This window comes from Solea senegalensis, linkage group LG2, assembly GCF_019176455.1.
Source record: "Solea senegalensis isolate Sse05_10M linkage group LG2, IFAPA_SoseM_1, whole genome shotgun sequence".
Taxonomy (NCBI): Eukaryota; Metazoa; Chordata; class Actinopteri; order Pleuronectiformes; family Soleidae; genus Solea; species Solea senegalensis.
In genome coordinates this window covers 22275904-22300046 of record NC_058022.1, presented here as the reverse complement: position 1 = coordinate 22300046, position 24143 = coordinate 22275904, and the positions used below count along the sequence as shown (strand labels likewise).

Genomic DNA, 24143 nt, shown 5'->3' with positions numbered 1-24143 from the left:
GGAATGTTGTTAATATGAATCAATAGCGCATTCATTCATTATCACCTGTCTTGGTTTGTTGCCAGCCAATCGTATAATCACATTTCAAAACCCAGCAAGCAATCCAGCACCTCCATTCATCCCCTTGAGCCACAAGTGTGTGCTTGTATTTGTTACAACAGGACCTTTTCCTGTTAAGGTTTCCTTTGCTTTATTATTTATTTGGGTGTAATATTTAAATTATGGATAGGTTAAAGCTAGGGTATTGACTGGTTAAGGTTCGGGAAATGCTTTGTTTAGGCTGTTTATGTGAATGGAAGCCAGAGCGAGAGTGTGTGTGTGTGTGTGTGCACGCACCCACACAATGACCCCTACTTCGCAGTGCTGGTTGGTTGCCACGGCTACAGTGTCGCCTCTCTTCCTCATGTTGCTATGAGACTCAGACCGACAGACCTGGGCTGAATGACAATGTGTCTGTAGCAAGAGGCCCACAACAACCGATAAAAGACGGTCTAGACAAACACAGTTTGGCATGAGTCTCTTCAGCCATAAGAGGAGGAGTTTTCACAGCAGAAACCTGTTCTGTTTGTTATGAGTTGTGTGAAACCTGATGAAGCTCAGTCTTGTTTTTTTTGTTTTTTTCCTAAAACTACAGTAAATATTGGATTTGTCCATCCCTGTTGTTTCATATCAACTTCTGTAAAGTGACATAGTTCTGAAACTATGGCAAAAAAACTCAGAGGAAGAGAAGTTGGTGGTGGCAAGTAGAGCATGGATACCCAACCTTGTTTTTTATTTTTTTTTATTTTGTCATTTTAATTGTGGTGTACACATTTAATAAGTAGATTTATAACAAGTAAAAATACGTGAAATTAAAAGTAGAAACTGATAAATTATTGACCTATGTTGTGTTTCCATCATGGTTCGGTATGGTTCGGTTTGGTACAGTCGACAGTTCAAGGTGAAGTGGATCAATAAATGTGACTATTTGTAATTTTATTTGAAAAGATACAACATTGAGAAGAACTGAGCTGAGAGCTGATTGAGGTAGAGGAGGAGGTAGGGTTCAGTTACACTTGTTATCATCCATATTACCAGTGAGATCCAGCATCTGAATCGAGTTCCGGTTTACAGAAACTCTGGCATTCGTTCAGTAAAGAGTAGACAATACTTCATACAACCACACTTATGAAAACCTGAACAATCCCTTTGAATTAAGACATATAAAAGCCTATTAATGATTTCTAGACAAATAGAAGTGACTAAGAAAAATATATCTCCGTCTTGTGACTAAAAAGTAAGATCTATTAATTAATTGTTAACAGTCAATCAAATATTAAAATACGTAGTGTTTGACAAATTGTTAGTTGAGTATTCCATCCAGGGACAGACTGAATCTCAGTAAGAATAACATCTTATTTTGATGCTGCAACATGTTTTTCTGGAGGTGCCAGCACTAATGCAGGAGATCTTTGACATATAACAGCAGAGCATGTGGGAGGGTGAGATCCTTTAGGCTGCCTTCATTTGCTTATTATTATAATATATATTGCTTTATTTATTGGTTGTTATATTCGAGAAACCTCGGCATTCTGTGTGATATGATTTCTGTCAATGGGTTTAATGGTTGAACTTGAATTTCTACTACAGAGGTCCACTGTTTCTGTGCTAACTAAAACACTATACACTAAATCCTAACTTATATGAGTCACATAGGAATAAACTGACTGATTTAACTAAAGGGATGGGCAAGAATTTTGCACTTCAATCTGAGATGCACTTCAATCTGAGATTAAAGTCAGAATTTAGAGTTTTTTAGAGTGTAATTACCACTTAGACACCACAACACACCTCCTCCACTACTCCTCAGATCAACACAACTTTGCATAAAACAACATCATTCTACAAGCTAGAGTAATTGTACATGTTTTTTTCAAGAATTTAAATGATCTCACACAGTTGGAGTAGCACTCCTGAAGTCCTTTTCCACTCTGCAGCCTCACAGAAACAGTGGACCTCTGTACTTCTGGATGTAGCTGGAGGTTTTTTTCTCCTTCACCTCTGTGACACAATGACTGTCAGACCTCTTGTTGAAGTAACTTTGGTATCTGGAACAGAAATATGTATTTTTTATTAGAGTAATATTCACTGACATTTGAACAACTTTTTTGTGAAGAAATACAGTATTTGTTTAGTGCAGTCAATACTAATACAGCCAAGGTTTATCTGATGATGATGATAACATTAGCATCCCCTTGCTAACTAAAATCAGCACCTAATGTATAGTAACATAGTCATGAAATTAATAATACTAATAAAACAGTTAGCATGTAGAAGGAAGAAGACGAACTTGGTGACGGTCTCCATCAACTGAAAACCAATTCTTAATTAAATGTCAGAATTCTTTGTTTCCAAAAGTTATTCACATGTGGCCCTAATCCTCTTCCTCACTAACCACTTTGAATGTTTTACCTCAGAAATGTAAAATATCTCTGAGTTTAACCAGTATTTCTGTCCATAAGAAGTTTGAGACTACTGGTTTCTTCAACTTTCTCTGAACAGCGAAATTAGTTTTTATTCAACATATTTATCATGACAATTATTACTTTGAAAATGTTTATTGTAATAATATTCTAACCTTTTTTGCCACATCGTACAGCCCCAATTTAAAGAATTTATGTTAAAGGTATGTTGGAGTAAATCTGTGTATATGTAATTCATTTAAATCATCTTAAATGCATACATACAAAATAAGAGTGATTTATTTTCATGAAATTCATAATCAATTAACCTGTTGATTTCTTTTTGATAACTTATTTGTTCCGGAATATGTTGGTTGATCATTGTTTCCCAAGCCTTCCTGGCTGATGATGTTCTGAAATCAAACAAAAATTTAGATTCAGATTTAATGATGTCTTTGTTATGTCTGTGAAGGTTCTCAGTCATTTTACTCCTAGATAGTCCTTTAAGTTCTAAAAACAAAGACACAGAACGACAGAGGTCCAACACTTGCAACTTTCACAGGATGAAACCATGGTTTCTTTCGATGTCTTTTAATATATTGTCACCTGCATACCTAAATGAAGCAGTAGAGAGGGAAAGGAAACAGTTAAAACAAGACAGCTCCTTATACACCAGGACCAATTTCACATCAAACCAGATTTGCACCCTGCTAGACCTCTGAAAAATATGATAACTGAAAAAAACACAAAATACAGATTAATCAATCATTAAAATAGATGCTGATTCATTTACTAATGATTTTGAGTTTGAATTTGTCAGTTGTATGTTTTCATACTTTATCAACAACATAACCAATAAATGTGTAGCTGGTGGTTTCAAAAACACAAATGAACACATTCACTTGTGTTTTTATATCTGTGTGTGTCTCTCCACAGGAACTGTTCACAGCAGAGTGTAAGTTTAAGGAGTCAGTGTTCGAGAACTACTATGTGATCTACAGCTCTATGCTCTACAGACAGAAGGAGTCGGGCCGAGCTTGGTTTCTAGGCCTCAATAAAGAGGGACAGGCCATGAAGGGCAACAGGGTCAAAAAGACCAAACCAGCTGCACACTTCCTGCCTAAACCTATAGAGGGTAACGATCTGCACCACTGAAGCATGCATAAAGGTTTGATTTATATATTCAAGTTAATATTTTTGTTTTTTACTCTTTTCTTCCTCTAGTTGCAATGTACCGAGAGCCTTCGTTGCATGATGTAGGGGAGGCGGTGCCTAAACTCGCTGGGGGGGCGCCTTCCAAAAGCACAACCAGCGAACCAGTGGTCATGAATGGCGGCAAACCAGTTAGCAAAGCTGACAAGGAGGAGACATAACCCCACCCCACCTTCCTTCTCCTTCTTTTCACCGTCCTCTGGCCAATCAGAGGCCAGCACACCGCCAGAAACTTGGACAAAAAGGTAACAAAAAAAAAACCACCGCTCAATTTCTGGGCAGCAGTAGGGCCCCATGTCCCCACCACATATCTGTCCTCATTGGATAGAGCACACCTTGTGGGGGCGGGGCCAGATGGCGAGAGTGCTGCAGCTGGTGCAAAGAGGAAGAAGAAGAAGACGGGCAAGTGGCAGCCATATATTCTTGGACTGGGACAGTGGCATGTCCTCATATGAGAGACAGAATTACTACTTCAAAAACAAGCTGAAAAAAAATGTGTCTTCACCAGTATTTTTCTGTGACAATCTGTGAGAATGAGGCCCTTTTCCCTTTCATTGACAGCACTGTTTTCTGTTTCCAGGTTTGCCTGCTAAGTAGACACACACCATGTACTGGATTCACTATTTGAGTAAATAAAAAAGCAGATTAAAAACATCAGCTGATCAGCCCCTTATGGAGAGAACACACAAAAACAGATGATTCGGATGATGCTTCATCATCAAGCAATTAAGATTTGGCACAGGACCTTTGGTGCAAAGGTTGAAATATTCTTAAAAGTGGTCCTGTGCGCATTACATAGAAGGTAAACAAATGCTTAAAGCATGTTTATCTTTTATCTCTCTTTTTTTGATGATTTATTACTCAGCACTAGTGACTACAATTTTGTACAGACAGAAGACATCTTAGTTTCTACCTCTATTTTTATTTATTTCTTTCATGAATTCCACATCTCTGACAAAAGTGTAGCTAAGGGGATCAGTCGCTGTGCCAATGGAGTTTTAGCATTGTTAGAGTGTTCAGAGTCCCTGTAGCAACAATGTATAGAAGGCATGCTGGTGTCTGAGCAGCATGGTAGCAGTCAGTGTTTACATGGAGTAGCAGATATTATCGGCAAAGATTTATCATAGCAAAGAAGGAAGTCAAACCTCAAAGAGGGTCAGAGTGCTCTGGTACTTTCTGTTCCCTTTCCAAGTACTTGAAATGGGAGGTCGGGATGGTAGGAATGAGGGTTATTATGGTGAAAGCCACTATGTGTAGAATTCACTACACAGTGAAACATTCAAAAAAGGCTCTGTGGTAGGAGTATAAATCTGGTGATGGACCTTTGATTGTCCACGTAACCTACTTCCAAAACAATAGGTTTTCATTTTAGAAATAGTTTATAACAGACACCAAGAACATGATTGAGCGGGATGAGGTTGCATAGTATGGCCGCATTATAGACCTTATTTTCAGCAGAAGCATCATTCATGTGCGAGACTTCCTGTTTGGCATTTCCGGTTAGTAGTTGTGTAGCAATAAGGACAATAACTGACCAGCCCCTTCTTATTCCAAGAGTGTCATATACTGCAGCTCTGTCACGTCCCTGTGCGTCCCAGGGTATCCTTCCATGTCTGAAAGAGATGCACCAAGTGGTGCATTTAGACTCCCAGAGCAGCTGCCCTGATTATCCATCCACACTTTAATGATGTGGATGAGCGATGGTACCCACCGTGGCAGATGGCTCTCTGTCTCTCTCCTGATCGGCATGATTTTTTTTGTACTTTTGTATTGTGTTTTGTTATTTGTTGTGACAATAGCAGAGGCTCTAATTACAACAGACAGACACTACTGCACATCTGCAGGTTGAACTTCTGACTGAAAAGTCAGAACATGTTTTAATTCCACCTTTTATCATCTGGACTGAACACAGAGGAGGCATACCTCACTTCACCCCGGCAGAGAAGAGCAGCAAGGCAAGACAGCGCCGACGGGGCAAGTGGTGGCAGGTGGCTTGCATGAAGACTGAAATCCAGGGCTTCTTGACCACCTCTGGTCTCTGACTGGAAAATAAGTTGGATAAACTAAGAGCTGCACTTCAAACCCAAAGAGAAACTAGGGGCTGTTGTGCTATACTGTTCATGGAACTTTGTTGACATCTGTCATTCCCAACTCCGTGCTCCAGCTGCAGACACACTCCATCTACAGACCGCACAGCTGACTTAGGTAAGACGGTTTTTGAAGTGCCGGCCTTTTTATTAACCACTTGAGTTCAGCTCTGTTTTCCCGGTGTGTGTTTGCATCCCCTGTGTGCCAACTCAGCTGCAGTCCTGACTTTCAGACCCCATCTCCTTAAGGATCCAGCCTACAGCTAGCGTCTTAAACGTGAAGCCCCTGTTAATATATGGTCCTCTGATACTGATCTCCTACTGCAAGATTGTTTTGCTAGCACTGACTGGGAAATGTTTAATTCTGCATCTACATATGATGGTTCTGGGACAAACATATGCTGGATCCAATGTGTTTAAATCAGTTTATGAGGACTACAAAACTGCAAAATATAGAATCATGAAGACCATAAGACAGGACAAGAGACAGTACAGGCAGAAACTGGAAGGTTTCTACTCTGCAGCAGACTCCAGGCAAGACACACCACTGATTTCAGCAGCCCAAAAATGACAATCCCAAACAGTAAATCCTCTCTACTGGATGACCTCAACGCATTATACGCACACTGTGATCAACCAAATAGCACACAGACCCCTCCCACCTACATGCATGGATCACATGACCCACCATTCATCATGTCAAAATCAACCCACGTAAGGTCATTGTTCATGGAAATGCTGATGATAAAATTAAAGTGTGTCTGAATGTGAGCCAACATTGAATATCCACCAAGCCTAACCTGGATATTTATCCAAACCTCAGTCCTATCCCAGTTCCTAACCCAAACGTCCTGTACGCTGCCAGTGGGTTTACACTGTGGTCCATTGAAACCACGGTGTTTCTCTTTCAGACATGGAGGGATATGTATGTCAGGCAACGCTGTGGGACGTGACAGAGGGGCACTACATGACTCTCGGGATGAGAACCGGTTGCTTTGACAGATAATATTGCTTTGTGAAAAAACTGGTACCGTGTGTGCAGTTAGGGGTGAATTTAGTGGTTGAAGCAAAAGGCTTTAAACAGTCACACTTATCAACATTTGATATGGCTGTGTCTTAAAACTGCTATTTCATTTCAATAATTCATCCACACTTAGCAACAGCACAAAATCATTTAAAAGATCTTTATAAGTTGGAAGTTTTACCGGCATTTTCATCGTCACTTGTCCTAGCACTGTTTCGATAGTTATGAGTGACGACATTGTGAAGAAAGAAAACTCCCTCCATTCACACATAAGTGAAGGCAGCAAATACCGGAAGTGCCTCAGAATAGTCATACCTCTGTATTCAAAAATAAGGTCTATAGTAGTTGTATTCAGATCCTTTGCTTAAATAATAGTATAAAGAAACCAGAACATAGGGTGGTAAGATGACAATGTGGCATATTATGGATCTTGCTCACTTGGTGCAAGTTATAATAGTTTGTCATAAATCATCATAAAGTTGCAAAAACAAGCAGTTGTTGTGTTTTTCCCTCATCTTCTTCTGAAATTGTAAATGTCAAGATAAATACAGTGACATAAAAATAACAACAATTCCCTCTGAAATATAAAAGACAGTGTAAAATAGCAGAAAAATATACAGTGTACAGTATATATATATAAAAAAAGGAAAGAAAAAGTGCCTCAAAATGTCAACATGGAAATGTAAGTGGTTATTCTCCACCTCCAGTCTTGCGTCATAATGTCATAATGTGTTATAATGTCTTTAGACTTGTGTGGATCCAAGCAAACATGTTCTCAGCTGTGATCATTGTTTTGCTATTGTGAAGTATTTTTAGAGTTTTCAAGGGTAGCGTGTTTGGGCCGTCATGCTGTGTTTTCGCTGTCTCCTGCTCTGGTTGGGTATAATTATGAAGGTCTTAATGGACCAGATCTGACTGTACCTTGCAGATTTGTTCTTGTATTTGATTTTCTTTTTTTTTTTGTTGGGCTCAGACAATTTTCTGCTGGACAATGATTTGAATGATGCTGTGATTACATAAAAGGTTCACATAGTAGCTTTAAATTAGTCTGTGCAACTATTCAGTTTACATAAAAAGAAAAAAAAAAAATTTCTCGAGTAGGGCTGGGCGATATGGAAAGAAATCTTATCAAAATATACTTTTTTTACATCATTCAATATTGATATGTATCATGCTATAAATCAAGGGTTATAAATAATTTATTTACCAATATACAACATATACTGGGATATAAAGCTGCACACAGGTTGTTCCCCTGGGCACGATGTGTGTGCTTCTCAAAGGAGAGTGACAATACACCGTTTACACTCTACTGTTTATGATCTGTATTACATGACATAATATATGTAATACAGAAATATGCTCATTACCTTTCATTTCAGATAATACCTGGTTTAATTCTTTGACTTTTAAATGTTGAAATTAGGGATGTCCCGATGGGATATTGATATCAGTCCGATATCAGCCAAAAGACGAGTACTGGATTATATCAGACTGCCTCTAAAATTTCTGATATAAGCGCTCCGATACAAGCAGTCCATTGCGCTCCAGCACTTCTATTCAGCAGCGCCCGTTGTGATCATGTGGGCTCTGCGTGTTGGATGCATGTAGAGCCCACATGATCACAACCACAGCGTGTGTGTGCTACTGCTATTTCAGAGGTTAAACATTTTTCTTTAACTGCTGAAGTAAAGATAAAGATCAGACATGATGCTTTATTCAGAGCTGTGAAAGAGAGAGAGAGAGAGACAGAGAAATACAACACACACAGAAAACACTGGTGGAAAGAGAGTGCAAAAACGCACACAAGTCAGGAAGGGCAAGAGAGAAAACACATTTCTGTCCAACAAGCCGTCGGATAACTTTTTAAAATGAAATCTTTAGCCTTCCCGTCCTTATCCGTAGACTGTCCTGAAACCACGATGGCTCGGTTTGTCTACACACGTGACCACATCGCTAAACAAACAGCGTTAACTGTGTTATTTTTTATAACGTGTTACATTATTTAAATTAGTCTCCAAAATTAAAGTGTTAACGCTGACAGCACTAATATATACATATCGTGTTCGACACCCACACTTTCCTGCATCTAGATGGCAATTGACTCTTGGTTAAATCTCTGAGGAGATATTAAATCCCACTGATCCCACACTTCATATTAGTATTAGTGATAATGAGGTAGTCGGATGCTAATGAGTATGTTCACTGTAAAACACAGCTCTGTTGCTTTAGATAGTCAGTGATGTTACACAGAAAAGACAACAAACAGCCACTACTGTTCAAACATGAAACAAGCCCCAGTTCAGATAAGCAGCATCCTGTTGTATGTGTGTTGTTGTTGCAACGTGTTGTTCAGTGTTGTTGAGCTGCAGAAACACTCCGTAACTGAAGAGACTGTGAAAATACTCCACAGCTCACAATGTTTTCTATTTGGTTTTCATAACTAGGGTTGCAAAATTTCAATGGAAATTAACAGGAATAAACTGGACATTTGCAAAATTGAAGGTTTGGAACTTTCATGATTTTGTTGTTGAAGGAATTGATTGTTCAATGAAATAATTAATCATGGATACAGTTCTGCTCAAAAATGAATCTGCATCATTCATCCATTCTTAAAAATTTCCTAAGTTTCCAATTAGGAATACTTCCCAAACTTAAACTCTCTTGGAAAGTTTTCCTCTCTCATTAGCTGGTACTGGCCTTTTCAAATAATGTGTAGCTTACATGGACATGGGCATGACCAGGGTGTTGAGCTCCTCTTTTAGCATTTAAAGGTTCAAAAAAAGAAATGTTGCCAAATATAGGTGGGAGAGATCATCTATTTTCATTGTGATTCTCTCTTAAATTATGATTATGGCTAGTTCATAATTGATTATGAAATAGCCATAACCATCATAATCAGAAGAATATTAAAAAAATAGCATTATTATGTTGTTCCCTTGCATCTTTACAATCAATTCAAGACAAAGATAGCTAAAGCGTAAAATCTGACCTGCACAATCTGGATTAAAAGATGACATGTGGAACAATTTCAGCTTCTATGAAATACAGGGACAAAACGAGCTCGACAAAAGCCACACAATACGTACACTGTGTGCATAGACTTCGATGTTGAGGCTTGTCATGGCACAGTCCAGGTAAAGTAACTGAGGTATATTTAAATACACTTTAAAAAAAAAACATTCTACGTGGAGATCTACTTTTTAAAGATGGGAAACTTGTGACCCAAATCAAGTGTCAACAATGCATTAATGTAGAGACTAATTTACAGCCATAGAGTATTAGGGCCTCATGTGAAAATGTTTCTCGAAAGTTCTGAAAGATTTCTTAGATTTCTGTGATTATAGTCAGAATCCTAAAATTAAAGGGAAAATTCTGACTTTTAGCTCAGATTCTGAATGCTGAGAAAACTCTGAGAAAAAAACATCACAAATATGAGTATGATCTTGACACTTGAATTTAGACTGAGAATTCTGGCTTTTTTAAAAACAATAAATATATTTTTACACATTGTGTGAAAGCTGCTATTGAGTATGTGGTACATGCTTGATAATGAATTATGGCTGAGGGTAGAGGGAAAATGGCCTGGTTTCCTGGCTACTAACCAAAGGCACATGCCACAATAGTGTTTGCAGGCTCGTAATCACATTTCCGGATGCAAACAACAAAGGTGCAATTACTGCAGCGTGTCTCCTGAGAGATTTCTCTCCACTGCTGGTTCACCAGGTGTCAAGACTACAATTATGAGATGTCTAACAGCAGGGCATGTATGAGTAGAGAGCAGCTGATTTAATTAGAAATGAGCAATCACGACAACATGGATCCCTTTGGATCCCTTTTAATTTCCATGTACAAGTACCACTCATGTTTCCATGGCAGGTACACGTGTAGCCATCTTAGTTTGTGGCACTGAAAGCTGAAAAGGCACAAAATGCACACAAAAAATGGACAGAAAAGGATGAGATTGGACCACGACTGTGCATGTGCACTTTAGAGACACAAGATTTACTTTATCCCTCCCACAAAAGGATGCTTTGTTACATCAGAATCTAAAGGGAGACAGTAAATATGCTCTCCTTTCTTGCTGTTCCTTTCATTGAACACTCAAACACAGTGGTGGGCAGTCAGGGCCAGCAGAGAAGGCCCTGCTGGCCCTGACAATATCAAAAAAGTATTTTTATTATATATGCCTATGCTTAGGTGGAAGCTTGTTTTTGTGTCATATAGTGGCTTGTGAAATTGCGTTTGCTGACTGACATAATGGAAGATGTGGTGCTAATGATGCAGTAGCCTATAGATGCGCAGTGGTGTGCGTGTGCACTATGGCATGTTTTTTTGTTTTCTTTACTGAAGGCCCTGACTGAAACCCCACGGTACGCTACTGCTCAAACACACTTTTCAATTCAAGGAGTTATGGTCCATTTACATCGGAAGTCACAGGTTGGAAGTGGGAGCAATGCCAACGTCAACGAGTATCAACACCATGGATGCAAGCGTATCTCGGAAAACAATATAATTTTGAGTTGAAAAATTTTGAATTAAAAGGTCTATATTTATTGGCATTTTCCAGCCTTGGTGACTACTTAAAGCCGCTTTACACTACAGTTGTTGCCACTCACTGATTTCTACAGTGCATCTATGTGCAGCACACACATCTTTTATATCCGTTCACACACTACCTTGGCTCAGTTATCAAGAGCCTAGTTTGTAGACGAGTGGAGCCGTGAATCAAACCCACAACCTTCAAAAGTACTATTAACAGTTAAATAATACATCTTGCCATCTTGGAATCCTAACTCAGGTTGGAAATTCCAGGTTTCTATTACAAATAGAACGCACCATTATTCCCACCTTCTCTATTCTCTTCTACAAACTTCTCCTCCTCTCTGTTTGAAGTGTTTCACACAGGAAAGATAACTGGGGCTTGGGGTTAATGAAATGCATGTGGTGATGTAGGAAAAATGTCTTATCAGAACAAAAACATTTACAACGTAGCATCAGCGAAACTTTGCCTCTGGCTCATTCCTGTCACTGGTTTGCACTGCTTAAGATTAAGGTCTGGAGTCATTACAAAGACGTATTATTTTTCAAAACATAATTGGGTTACAGTGAAGAAAGCATCAGTACTTAACTCAAGTGGCAGAGGGTGGGGAAAAAAGTAGAAAATGAAAACAATGAATTGCTTCATATTCTTTGCTTCTTCTATTAACAATGATGGATTAGAGATTATAGATGTTTTTATGGCTGCAGTACATGGATAAATACCAGCTTTATATACTATATGTATATGGCGCTCCTATAATTAGGACCTGATGGGTGGCCATATTCTTTGTGATTTTGTTTAAGTTTGACATAAAGTGTCAGAATGTTTTAAACTTTAGGAAAAGGAAAACATTAAAATAAAATCATCTTTGATATTGCAAGGTTTGTTTCAAATTTCAAATGAGTGAAATATTGGTGACACACATATTCACCATTAAATAGCTACTTATAAGCATGTATATTAATGGAATTATGACCCTTGATTAGTCATTCCAAAGCAGTTATTAAACTTGTTGTGCACCATATTCTGCCAGTAATTAAGACTTACATAACACTGATGATAGTGAGTAAGGACATTAATGAACACTCACTATGATCTTAATATGCTTTGCTTAGTAGTGCCACAAAATTATTATTCTTCTTAATTAATATTCGATTAATACAACATATACATGTTGAACAAAACACTGCATGTGTTACTACTGACCAAATAACCATATATTGACCTTATAATTCAGAATATGTTCCCCATTCTAAAGTTATGGCAGTGATTCCTAAAGACAGGGTCAGGACCCACAGATGGGTTGTGGTGAGATTTTGTTATCCTTAAACAAATTTGCTGAATTTTTCCAAACTTTCAGTTAAGATTTCTGTCCAGAGATTTTTTTTCTGACTCTTTTCCTCACGAGGGGTTGCCACAGTGGATCACCTACTCATTGAGCCACATATTTGATTTGGCAGAGATTTTACACTCTGCCAAATCGACTTCCATCCACATGAATACACTTCCCGTAGCTGGTGTCAATTTATCATTTGGAAGCAATAGGGATGTGTCTCATTAGGTGTTAAGTGTTAAGTCTCTTGTTGTGTCTTATTTAAATGCCTTTCATCATGTCTATTTAAATGTCAAGTCCTTCGTTATTTTCGTTATTTTTGCTATTTTATTGTGTACCTCAAGCCGGGAGTCTCTGCAAAAATTTCATTATGTCCTCATAATGACAATAAAAACTTCTTGATTCTTGATTCTAGGGATTGTTCAGAAGTACCCCAGCCCTTGATCTGTTCGGATTTAAGCCGGCAACCCTTTAGTTATGAGCCAAGCCAACTCTTCCTGTTTAAAATGGCCGACTTCCTGTTGGGTGAAAGGTGTGTACGTAAACGTGTTCAAGGACGGTCCCTTGACTCACATATCAAGTTTCGTGAAGGACTCACATATCAAGTTTCAAGTGGGTACAACAATCCCTGTTAGAGCAGCATGAAAAACTGTAAATGTTAGATTTGATAGATTTGTAGGCAGCTGTCTCCATCATGTGGTTACTGCACGAACAAATCATTCAGTTGAGTGAATCGTTTGCAGTGTTGCCATGGCAACACCGTTGAACGGTTTCTTATTTTCTTATTCAGCACGCGTCATCTACCATGTGTTTTGAATTGTTTTCATTAATTTTGAGTATGATACGATGAAGTCTGTAAAGGTTATAAGGGAATTGTGAATTTGTTGTATTTTTTTTTGTTACCACCAGGAGGTGCTGTTTTCAAAATTTACAGTTTTTGCAAAGGCATCTTCAGCAAGGGCCCATCATCGATCGTCACAAGTTTGGTTAAGATCTGACCTTCAATCGCAAAGTTATAAGAGTTTGTTGTGTGTTGCCGCCCTTTTTCTTGTACGCCACTTATTGAAAAGATTTTGATACCTTTGGATCCTCAACTTGTCCACAGTGACCTCACCAAGTTTGAAGGTGATCCCATGAAAGTTGTAGGACAAGTTTGTTCAAAAAACCATTGGTGCGAAATGGCCAAAATCGGCAAAAAATGTACTTTCAATCCAAGATGGCGGCTTTCCTGTTCGTTTTAGAGCATAGGCTGTGCTGACTTTTTTGACCGTTCCGACCTAAGGAACGCGTGTACCAAGTTTCGTGCATGTACATTAAACATGCTCCTCAGGAGGACAAGTTTTAGGGGGTTTAAGAGTTTTGCCTTTTGTTGTGTAAAATATGAATGAACACCGACTTTGGCGCCCCCATCTCGTACACCGTAAGTTTTCGATAACTTTAGATCTTCAACTTGTCCACAGTGACCTCACCAATTTAAAGGTGATCCCATGAAAGCTCTAGGACGAGTTAGTTCAAATACCAGACGTCATAGTGTCTGCCGTCACCAGGGGGAGCTGTTTTTGAAAGTGAATATTTTCATATTGGCGTCTTCAGGGCAGGACTATGATCAATCCTAGCAAGTTTGGTTCAGATTGGACCAGGATTTGCAAAGTTGTAGCAGTTTGTTTTTTGTCACAAATATCTGACTTTGTAGTGTTGCCATGCCAACACCGTTAAACGATTTATTATCATATTCAGCACGCATCATCTACCATGTGTTTTGAATGTTTTCACTAATTTTGAGTTTGATATGATGAACTCTGTAAAAGTTATTACTAAAATTGTGTATTTTTTTGTATTTTCTGGACCAGGAGGCGCTGTTTTCAAAATGTACAGTTTTTGCACAGACTTCTTCAGCCATGGTCCATCATCAACCCTAGCAAATTTGGTTGGGATGGGATCTTCTATCGCAAAATTATAAGAGTACTGTTGCCTGTGGCGAAAAATTTAAATTTTCACCAACTTTGCCGGCCCCATCTTGAAAACCATGATACTTATTTGAAACCTTTTAATAACTTAAGCTCCTCAACTTGTCCACAGTGACCTCACCAAGTTTGAAGGTGAGGTCACTTGGAAATCACAAAAATCAAATCAGCCCTTCATCGGCAAAACAAAACTCCCTTGGAGAGGCACGAAAAAGGCAACCTCGCAGCAAGCTGACCTACAGCCATATGAAAGCACTGGTTATAACTTTGACTGATGTGTGTCATCAGCCAATCAAAATGTGATGCATAGTGACAGAACACCCATTCTTCCATTGACTCCTCCACAAGTGTACGAATCGACTCTCCTTCAGGTTCAGCAGTTTGTGTTCAGCCTTGTTGTCCTCACGTAACAGGCGCTGACTCCCAGGAAGGATGCTGTAAGCCCCTTTTTAGTCCAAATATGGAACCTTGTAGTAATTCTGCTGTGGCCAGCTTTTGTGTGATCTTTTCTTTCTCTTCTTTGTACATTTTTTAACCAAGTTTAAAATGTTATGCCTTTTTGGCACTTGGAACTTTTTCATCACCATGTTTGCCATCATGGTGATGAATTCCTCATCATCAACTATTTGTGCTGGGAGTCCTGTGTGGCCTATCCACTGAGCTACCTCCTCCTCTTTGGTATGTTGTTGTGTATGTATGTTGCGGTTGTACCTCCTTGTGGCAAAGAAAACCTGAGCACTGGTTGGCTTGTCCATATTCTTGGGCAGGACTTGCTTCACTGATTCTCTGTCTTGAATCTAGCACAGGAAATAATTAATGTCAGGACAGATGCAGCCTCTGGAACTGTTGTAAATATTCAGTAGCCTTAATCCTTCCCATGATTTATACCTTAGTAAATCAACCTCTGAGTGAGTGATTTGACTGTCCGTAAAAGAAAAAAAAGTCTACATAATCAACAGAAGTAGTCAAAAACGAAGCAGGGGGGCATGTTAATGCAAATACCATTTGTTTAAATGGTATCATGGTATCAATAAGGAATCATGTTGTCGATGCCAATTCAGTTCAGTGTGATTGCTATGTGAATGACACAAAGTATTGACTAAATTAGCTGCCAGATAAAGCTAATAAATATATGTGTGTTGTTGTGGATACACAAACAATTATAACAATTCCCACACACTATATTTAGCAGATATTTTGTAGAAACCTCTCTCTCATGCACACACACAAATACACATTAAACAAATACACATTAATCACACACACGCACACACACACAGCCTCTAAACATTAGATTGTTATTTCATCTCATCTCTTTTTGGTCAACAAAAATGAAGAGACATTTTGGCAGAGTTTGTATTTTGTAAACCACATTTTATCTGTTTTTTATTCGTCAAACAATATTGTATTATATTGTATATTTTATTATAGTTATCGTCACCATTTACGCTTCTTCTCGTCTTCGGCACACGAAAAAGGTTCGTTGAGGACGATAGTTCTTCATTATTTTTGTTGATGAAAGCAACACTACTGGTAACATCAGTCAACACAGTAATATGTATTAACCGTTTATGGGAGTATGAATAAGCATTATTTAACTAATATTAACCATTTTAAACCTTTATTAATACCCTAATCCTCTTGACACTTATTGTAAAGTGGTCATGTATCGCTTAACAAAGACTTCACAAAAACAGAAGCATTTTAAATAAGTCTTGTATTAGTACAATTTACAATGTATTAACCACTGTTAACCTGCATTACAACAGGGGTGTCAAACTCATTGTAAGTCATGGGCAGGACAAGTAAAACTAATAGCATAATAACCTATAAACAACAAGAACCCTGAGGTTTCATTCAATGTGTAAGAAAGGGATTTCTTACCCATTTAATGAATGGTTTGACAAAACATTATGAAAAACCTGAAAATGTTATGCTTAAGTTTATCATTCACACATGTGCACTGCAACTTACAGATAACAGTGGATCTACAAAGGTACAAAGTCACAGGTACCTGGAACTTCTTCTTCTAAAAGAAAAAGAAAGAACGTATGTCATCTTTTTGTGTGTATGCACAGTTTATACATGAGGCCTTTCTTCGATCTGGAAGAGGCTGAATCTGAGTGTGCAAAGATGTCATGTGGGGTCCCTCAAGGCTCTGTTCTTGGGCCACATTTATTCAACATCTATATGCTCCCACTGGCCCAGATCATGGAGTATTATAACATCTCTTAACACTCGTACACTGATGACACACAACTCTATATTACAGTGTCACCACATGACTACAGTCCATTACAGTCGCTGAGTGAGTATATCCAACAAGTCAATCAGTGGATGGGTCAGAATTTTCTCCAGCTCAATGCAGAAAAGACAAAAGTCATTGTTTTTGGTCCCAAAAACGCGAGGCTTGAGGTCAGTGACCAACTTGACTCAATGACGCTAAAAACCACAGACCAAGTCAGAAATATTGGTGTAGTTATGGACTCAGACCTGAATTTTAACAGCCACATAAAGACCATCACTAAATCAGCCTATTATCATCTCAAAAACATTGCACGACTTAAATTTTTGTCTAAAAAAGACATGGAAAAACTTGTTCATGCATTTATTCTTAGTAGGTTAGATTATTGTAATGGTGTCATTACAGGTCTCAGTAAAACAATCAATCAAGCAGCTGCAGCTCATCCAGACCAACAGCAAGAAAATGGACCTGTCCTTAAATCACTGCACTGGCTCCCTGTGTGTCAAAGGATCGAGTTTAAAATCCTGTTACTGGTCTACAAGTCACTGAATGGTCTTGGGCCGAAATACATTTCAGAGCTGCTCGTTGGGTGTGAAGCATCCAGACCCCTCAGATCATCAGGGACAGGTTTACTCCGCATCCCCACGGTCAGAACCCAGCAGGGCGAAGCCGCATTTAGCTTCTGTGGTCCTCACCTGTGGAACAAGCTCCCTGAACAAACTGTCAGCTTGTTTAAATCAGGGTTGAAAACATTATTGTTTACTGCAGCTTTCCGATATTGCCATTAATTCATTTTAAGTTGACAAATGCTTTATCTGTTCGGTGTTTCTCTGAGTTAAAGGGGGACTGATTAGATGAAATGGGAAGAACAGGTAAAAGAGCACTTGTCGGGTCTTCAAATGTAACTAAAATTGTAATCATGGAAATTTCCAAAAGCAACTGTAATTGCTTTTTACACATTTTCTCCCAGTAATGTAACGGATTACAATTACGTAACGTCGTTACATGTAATTCGTTACTCCCCAACACTGATGACGAGACAGAGGACAGTGTGTGCCCGTGCAGCCATGTCATACTTACATGTCATACATACTGTCAGTTAACATTTATTACTGACATTAGCAGTAGCTTTAGAGTCCCTGAATAATATATATATGAACCCTATTAACATTAATAAATGTTTATACATTGTTAGTAAATGCTTATAACAACATTAAGTATTGTTAATTAATGTACTCATATTGTAAAGTGTTACCAAAATTTTAACCAAAGTACCATCATTATTGAAAAAACATTACCAGCATGGCAGCCTGTGGCCAAGTGGAAAGGGGACTTGGCTTGTAACAGGACGGTCGCTGGTTCAAGTCCCCAACAGGTTGAAAGGGCTGGTTTACCCCTGAGCAAGGTACCCAACCCCCATTGCTCCCCAGGTGCTCCTAATTCTAGGATGGGTCAAAATGCAGAGAACAATTTTCCTAAGGGGATTAATAAATTATCTAAAGAAAAAATTCTATATAATTATTTCATATCATCATAGTCTAATACCACATCCATGTTATACTGCTATGTCATGTATTAAAGGACAATTGTGAAATGGTGCCATGAATTTTGTTTTTTTATCGAAGGCTGTTATTGCTGTGAACGACCGCAACTAATTTGATCATTGGTTGACTTGATTCATCAAAGTGAATAGTTTAGGCATGGGGGACGTAGGCAGTTGTGGTGGCGATTACTCGTGATTCACATAATCAGGTGTGCACCGGGTGGAGTAACGAAATGATGCCATACTGATACTGCCTCACTTTTTACATGAAGGTTTCATCTTCAGTATAAAAATGCTCTTTCCTGACAAAAACATGTCACAATACACTTCATTACATCAAATTTACAATGAATCAAATAACCATGAAAGTAATGGCCTCACAATAAACCAAGGGTCTTTGAATTCACCAGTGCGAGGCAGACACGTATGGAAAGATCAGCAAACACGTGCAGAGAAGGTTGACAAGCAGAAAAACATTTCATCACACACACACACACACCTCCTTCATGTGGCAGATGAACCAGCAAATACTGTAATTAGGTGAATGCAATTCAAATTTGCATATGCAAATGTAATGTACTTTAAAGGGAAAAGTGGTGTTTAATTACCAGGACAGGTTTTAGAGAGTGTAACTGTAATTGTATTTACTGACTGACATGATGCACCTCTCACCTGTCAGTCACAGTAAGTCTTTAACAAGTTTGCTTTTGTTGTTCTCATATCAGTCCTGTTCTAACATTTGTTTCAAGCAAACTGATGCCTCAATTATGCGGCATTTAGATAAAGGCAAACTGATTTTAATTCTAGGAAGGTTCCTCATAAAGGATGGGTTATGTGCAGAGAGAGGGAAAAACTGTGTGTGTTAAAATGTATTTATATTTATGCAATTATGGAGAATGAAACACAACAATACATGCAGAAGTTACAGTCACCATATAAACAATTCAAAAAACAAACCTACAAAATCAAAATCTACAGAAAATATAATAAATTAATGTTTGAAGTTTATTTATTTATTTAAAACGGACATGGTATATAAATGTAATTGTTCCCTGGGCGCAAATAAGTGCTGCTTACTACTAACTATCACTAATTGGTGTGTGTTTGTGTGTGTACAAATAAAACAAAATCTAATTCCAATTAATTTGAAGTTAAAATGTAATTTAATCATTCTGGGTTGTTTGAATGTGTTTCAGGTGGGTGGACTTTTTAAAATTATTACAAGAATCCCATCATCCATGTTTGGCTCTGTGAAATGTTGCTTGATCCCAGCTAAACTAAAACTCTATAACGCAGTATAACAGTAACAGTAACATTACGTTTTGTTGTCACATAGAACGAGAAGTGACAAAGAGAAATAATTTTGGTAATCCTAACGGATCTAAAACAGGAAAAGTGATTGTCTGATTTCATGTCAGACAGTGAGAAAAAAAAGCATATGTGTCTTTTTATATAGTGTATGTAAACGTCTGGTTTCAACTATATTCCATTCATTCCTATGGAGTTGCTCAGCGCATATGCCAAAAGCGTTTCTGACTTCCGTGTTTATTTCCGGGTAGTGTGGCCCATAGAGCATGCATAGTAGTGTTACTCCCATAATGCCTTTCGGCTATGTGAACGAGCCATCCGCGTTCTCGACTTGCTCGGTGCGTCCATAAACAGCGAAAGGCATGATGGGAGTACGCTACTGACGTGAATTTCATGAATACCGATTGCATGTTTGCTTCATTTTCCATTCACTGATATACTGTATGCCAATCATCAAAAATGTTGTAAAATCAGGGATTTTATATATTATTGTCCAAGAAAATAATGACAACATTAAGTACTTTTATGATGCTTACAAAAAAAAACAATTCCATTGGATATTAACCGTGAATATGATTTTGGTCTCATTGCTATGCTTTTTCCCGAGACGCCACATGACCGCCCTTTGCTGTGCTCGTACACAGCTGTGACGTCACTCTGGGAAATAAGATTTTTCTGGGCTTTTTCCGGTCTTTAGGAAGGTTTTAAAAATGTGAAACTCCATGAATTAAAAATATAGAATATAAAGATCTATACAAGCCTATGTCCATGTGTGGAGGTGTCCTGTGGACAGTTTTATAGGCACCTCTTTTACTATTGCGGTTAATGGGAAAATTGCTTTTTGGGCCGCATGAGCATTTTTTGTTGCAGTACCACGAGTGACCACCATGACAAAATTGTCTTCAAGGCAGAGGGCGTGGTGCTCTATCCAGTCCTTAAAATACATCCGTGAGAGAGACACACAAGACACACCCTCGCAGTGCAAAAGATAAGAAAACTCTGGGGTGCTGAATCTCACGCCCGAAGTCCCACGGCCATGCGGACATGACATGACGCCGGTGGAAATAGATATGGCTCCACTCGCTTAAGTTGCGCTATCATTACCAGCACTTAATTGCCGGTTTCGTCATGAAAAAATAAACTCCAAACTCTTTTCTCTCGCTGCAAAATAAGCCGTTTGAGAACTCGGACCCGTCCAGCTGAACGTTGCCATAAAGCAGCAAACAAAAGACAGAGGGAGCAATTATACTCATTCTTTCTCCAGGAGCTGGTATGAGAAGAAGGAATTGCTAACAGGTTGTGCAGTAACTGCATTTCACTATTGGGTTATATTAGCACATTATGATTATATACCACAATGAAGGCAGGAGCTGGTATTGATCAAGAGGACATGAGAGTGGTCTGTGGAGATCTTTTTGGCCAGTCTCTATTAAAAAGAGATTTGTCTCGCTGCTTTTGGAGATATTGCTCTCAACTGTCATGCAAATGAGGCTCAGTGGCCTGAGAAATGCAGAGAGAGAGAGAGACAAGCAGAACAAAATCTAAGTGAAGCGTAAAATGTAAACTGAAACTTTGGTCTGACATTACCATTGATCTGACATTACCATACAACATACTAGAAATTAGACATTAGACATTTTCTGCAGCAGACTGTTCTGGTTGTGGGAACCCATCCATCCATCCATCCATCCTGCCACCTTATTGTGGTGGAGGGGTTTGTATGTTGTGAGGGTATGAGAGTAATATGTGTAATTCTGGACAGCATTTCCTGCCTGGCCCCACCAAAATTTCCAGATCAAAATCACCACTGTTCAGGAATCCATCAAATCTCAATACGATTGCCTGGATCGCAGATAACATTTGGTAGCCGTCCATGTTAGTCTCTAATGCTACTTCCCTGCCATTAGCTGTGTTGTTAGCCAGCTATGTGGAGCTCAGTGCTTGATCTGTTTGATCTGAAGTCTCATTAAATACTCTTAAAGCATACACCTAAAAGTGTAAATATTGAAATCTGCAACTTTGGGTCAGATTTCACTACCAGGCCATGGCTCAGTGCAAGACGTTGTGGGTTTGATTCCTGGCTCCTTGAGCAAGACACTTAGTCACATGTTGTTCCTGATGTTTTAGTATGTGGATGGGTTTGAAAGATGTGTGAAAAATTAAGTGCTGTATGAATGTGTGAGTGAATGAGTGAATGGCAAAACTGAAGTCTGAAACAGCTTTGACTGATCACCAAGACTAAAAAGCTCTGTGGAGTAGGAGGCTGTACTCCTTAGGCATGGACAGAAATCAATTGTGGAATTGTAGATCAGTTAAAACTACTCAACAATCCTAAAAACGTGGGTTAATCTCCAACAACTAGAGGAGTCTTTTGTAAAGTCACTAGTCACTTGTGTGTGTCGCGTATAAAACAAAGTCACCGCAGTTTCTCTCAGCCGTGCAGTGATGACTCCGCCCATGTTAAGTAGGTACTTTTTGCAGTGGAGATGCAACCTAATTGTGCCATGCCGTGCCGAGGTGAGGCGAGTACAGCTGGTGGAAATATGCCAAAACAAACCCAAACCTGTTCCCTCACCATGTCCCCCAGCTGTCTTCTTCTATCTGCCAATAGAAGAGAGGGTGGCATTTCCGGCCTGCAGAGAGCTGATCCCATCAGGTCTCATTAACTGACAGTTGAACTCTTAGTATACAGGTGCACTAATAAACCATTCTTTGCCCATCCTTAAATGTGTCAGTCAATCCCTCTGACCATACAAGCTTCACATTAAGTCTGCCTCTAGCGCACCATGGGCTTGTGATTGGCTTTAGGACATTCTGAAGTTGGCCAACACGTCATCCTTGGCAGATGTGAAATCAAATTTATTTTACTTTCTTGAATTCTTTTTGTATTTTTTGTGTAGGAATTCTAGCCAAGCAAAATTTGCTTACCCAATTGGCAGGACATGGTCTGTTTTTGCAGTATAATGTAAAACATGAGAATGGTGCTGTTTTTTTGTTTCATTTTGTTAAGGTTTCACTGCTGCTCCCATGTGACGAAAGTGGCAGACAAAGAAGATGTGAGTAACAGTGGAGGGTACCGTTGTGAGGCTTGATTAAATTCAAAATAGGGAACTCTGTCAAGACAGAGATGCGTGTTGTCAGGTAATGCAGAGGAAAGGAGCGGAGAATGAAGTGAGAGAAGGCTGCTGCAATAACAAGAAATAAGACTGAGCTGAAGCCGGCTCAGCTGCTCAAGGATTTGAAGGTTGAAAGCATCTGAGACACCAAGATTTAGACATGAAAGTGAAGGACTTGTTTAACATCTGACCCTCACATTGCAACGCGCTGCTTAAAGCAACTCCAATCAGTGTCATGTTCTCCGAAATAGCAGCGCAGCATCAAAGGACTGCTAGGACAGTATTGGAACTTTCATTTAGTTCAGTTAAGTTCCTCGACAGGCAAACTAGGCACGTGCCTAGGGCTCGATTGGCAGGGGGCCCAGACAGAGGGACAATCAAAACCTAAAAATGACTTGGTCCGCCTTTCAAGACGATTTACGCTCCTCGTCCTGATTACGCTATCATGGCGTTCTGAGGACAGTCTGCTCCAATCGACAGTCACACCGGAGGCAGGCGGGCGGGAGAAGCCGCAGCGAGTGCACATGTCCTTGGCGAGGTCCGGACAGGGGTTCACTGTAAACCACCTTCGCCCCGAGCCCTTCCAAGCCGATCTAGAGTTGGTCGCGACGCACCACCGGCGGAGGAAATTTCATGTCACTATAGAAATGACTGAAATGTGACTAAAACTAATAAGCATTTTAGTCCAAAAGACTAAAACTAAGACTAAATCTAGAATGGCTTCCAAAAACAACACTGCACAGTACACCATCCAGAGAAACATCCAGACCAGTGGAGAAAACTGCTGAACAGTCCAGACCAGGAGCTGAGCTGATGAGTGTTGAATACCAGAAAATGGAAGAGAGGTGATGTCCATGAAAATAAACCTCTTTACCACGACAGCACAGTTTCTCTTACTGCAAATCTTATTGGTCTTTGTATATTTGACTACTTATTAAACTATTCAATTTAATCAACATATTTAATTAAGATTTTCTGCAAAATGCAATAGCTTACAACATTTATCTTATTTGCTCTGTTTACATAGCAATGCTGACACCTTTTGGTGATTTACTGGTACTACTGCCTTAACAATGACACTCGCAATGGATAAGATAAGGATCATTTATTTTTAATTTAATAGAGCCTTGTAGTATCGTATAAATACGGTAATAAAAATCAAGAAATAGTCTGATGGACTGTTTAATATACGACACATGACTTATTTTGGCATACAAAGAACCAACTCGTAACCAAAGACTGCGCTATGTAAAATGTGAATTAACTTTTATTAGTAACTTTGGTGAGTTTCAGATTTCAATTCATAAATAACATCGATGGAGGGGGG

The 24143-nt window shown here is 39.0% G+C and overlaps 1 protein-coding gene across 2 annotated transcripts in view; it reads left to right on the top strand.

The window, feature by feature from the left end:
* The window catches only part of LOC122765050 (fibroblast growth factor 14-like), a 33710-nt gene extending 29400 nt beyond the window's left edge, over nt 1-4310 (top strand). The window contains exons 4-6 of one of the 2 annotated variants that reach the window (XR_006359927.1): nt 3378-3576; nt 3666-3898; nt 4234-4310. Coding sequence is in view for 1 of the 2 variants with exons in the window: in XM_044019112.1 (XP_043875047.1) it covers nt 3378-3576; nt 3666-3814 (348 nt within the window). In the remaining variant the exon portion in view is untranslated. Of the gene's footprint in view, nt 1-3377; nt 3577-3665 lie in introns of both variants that reach the window. The other variant, XM_044019112.1, reaches the window with a different exon arrangement.
* The last annotated feature ends 19833 nt before the right edge of the window (nt 4311-24143 follow it).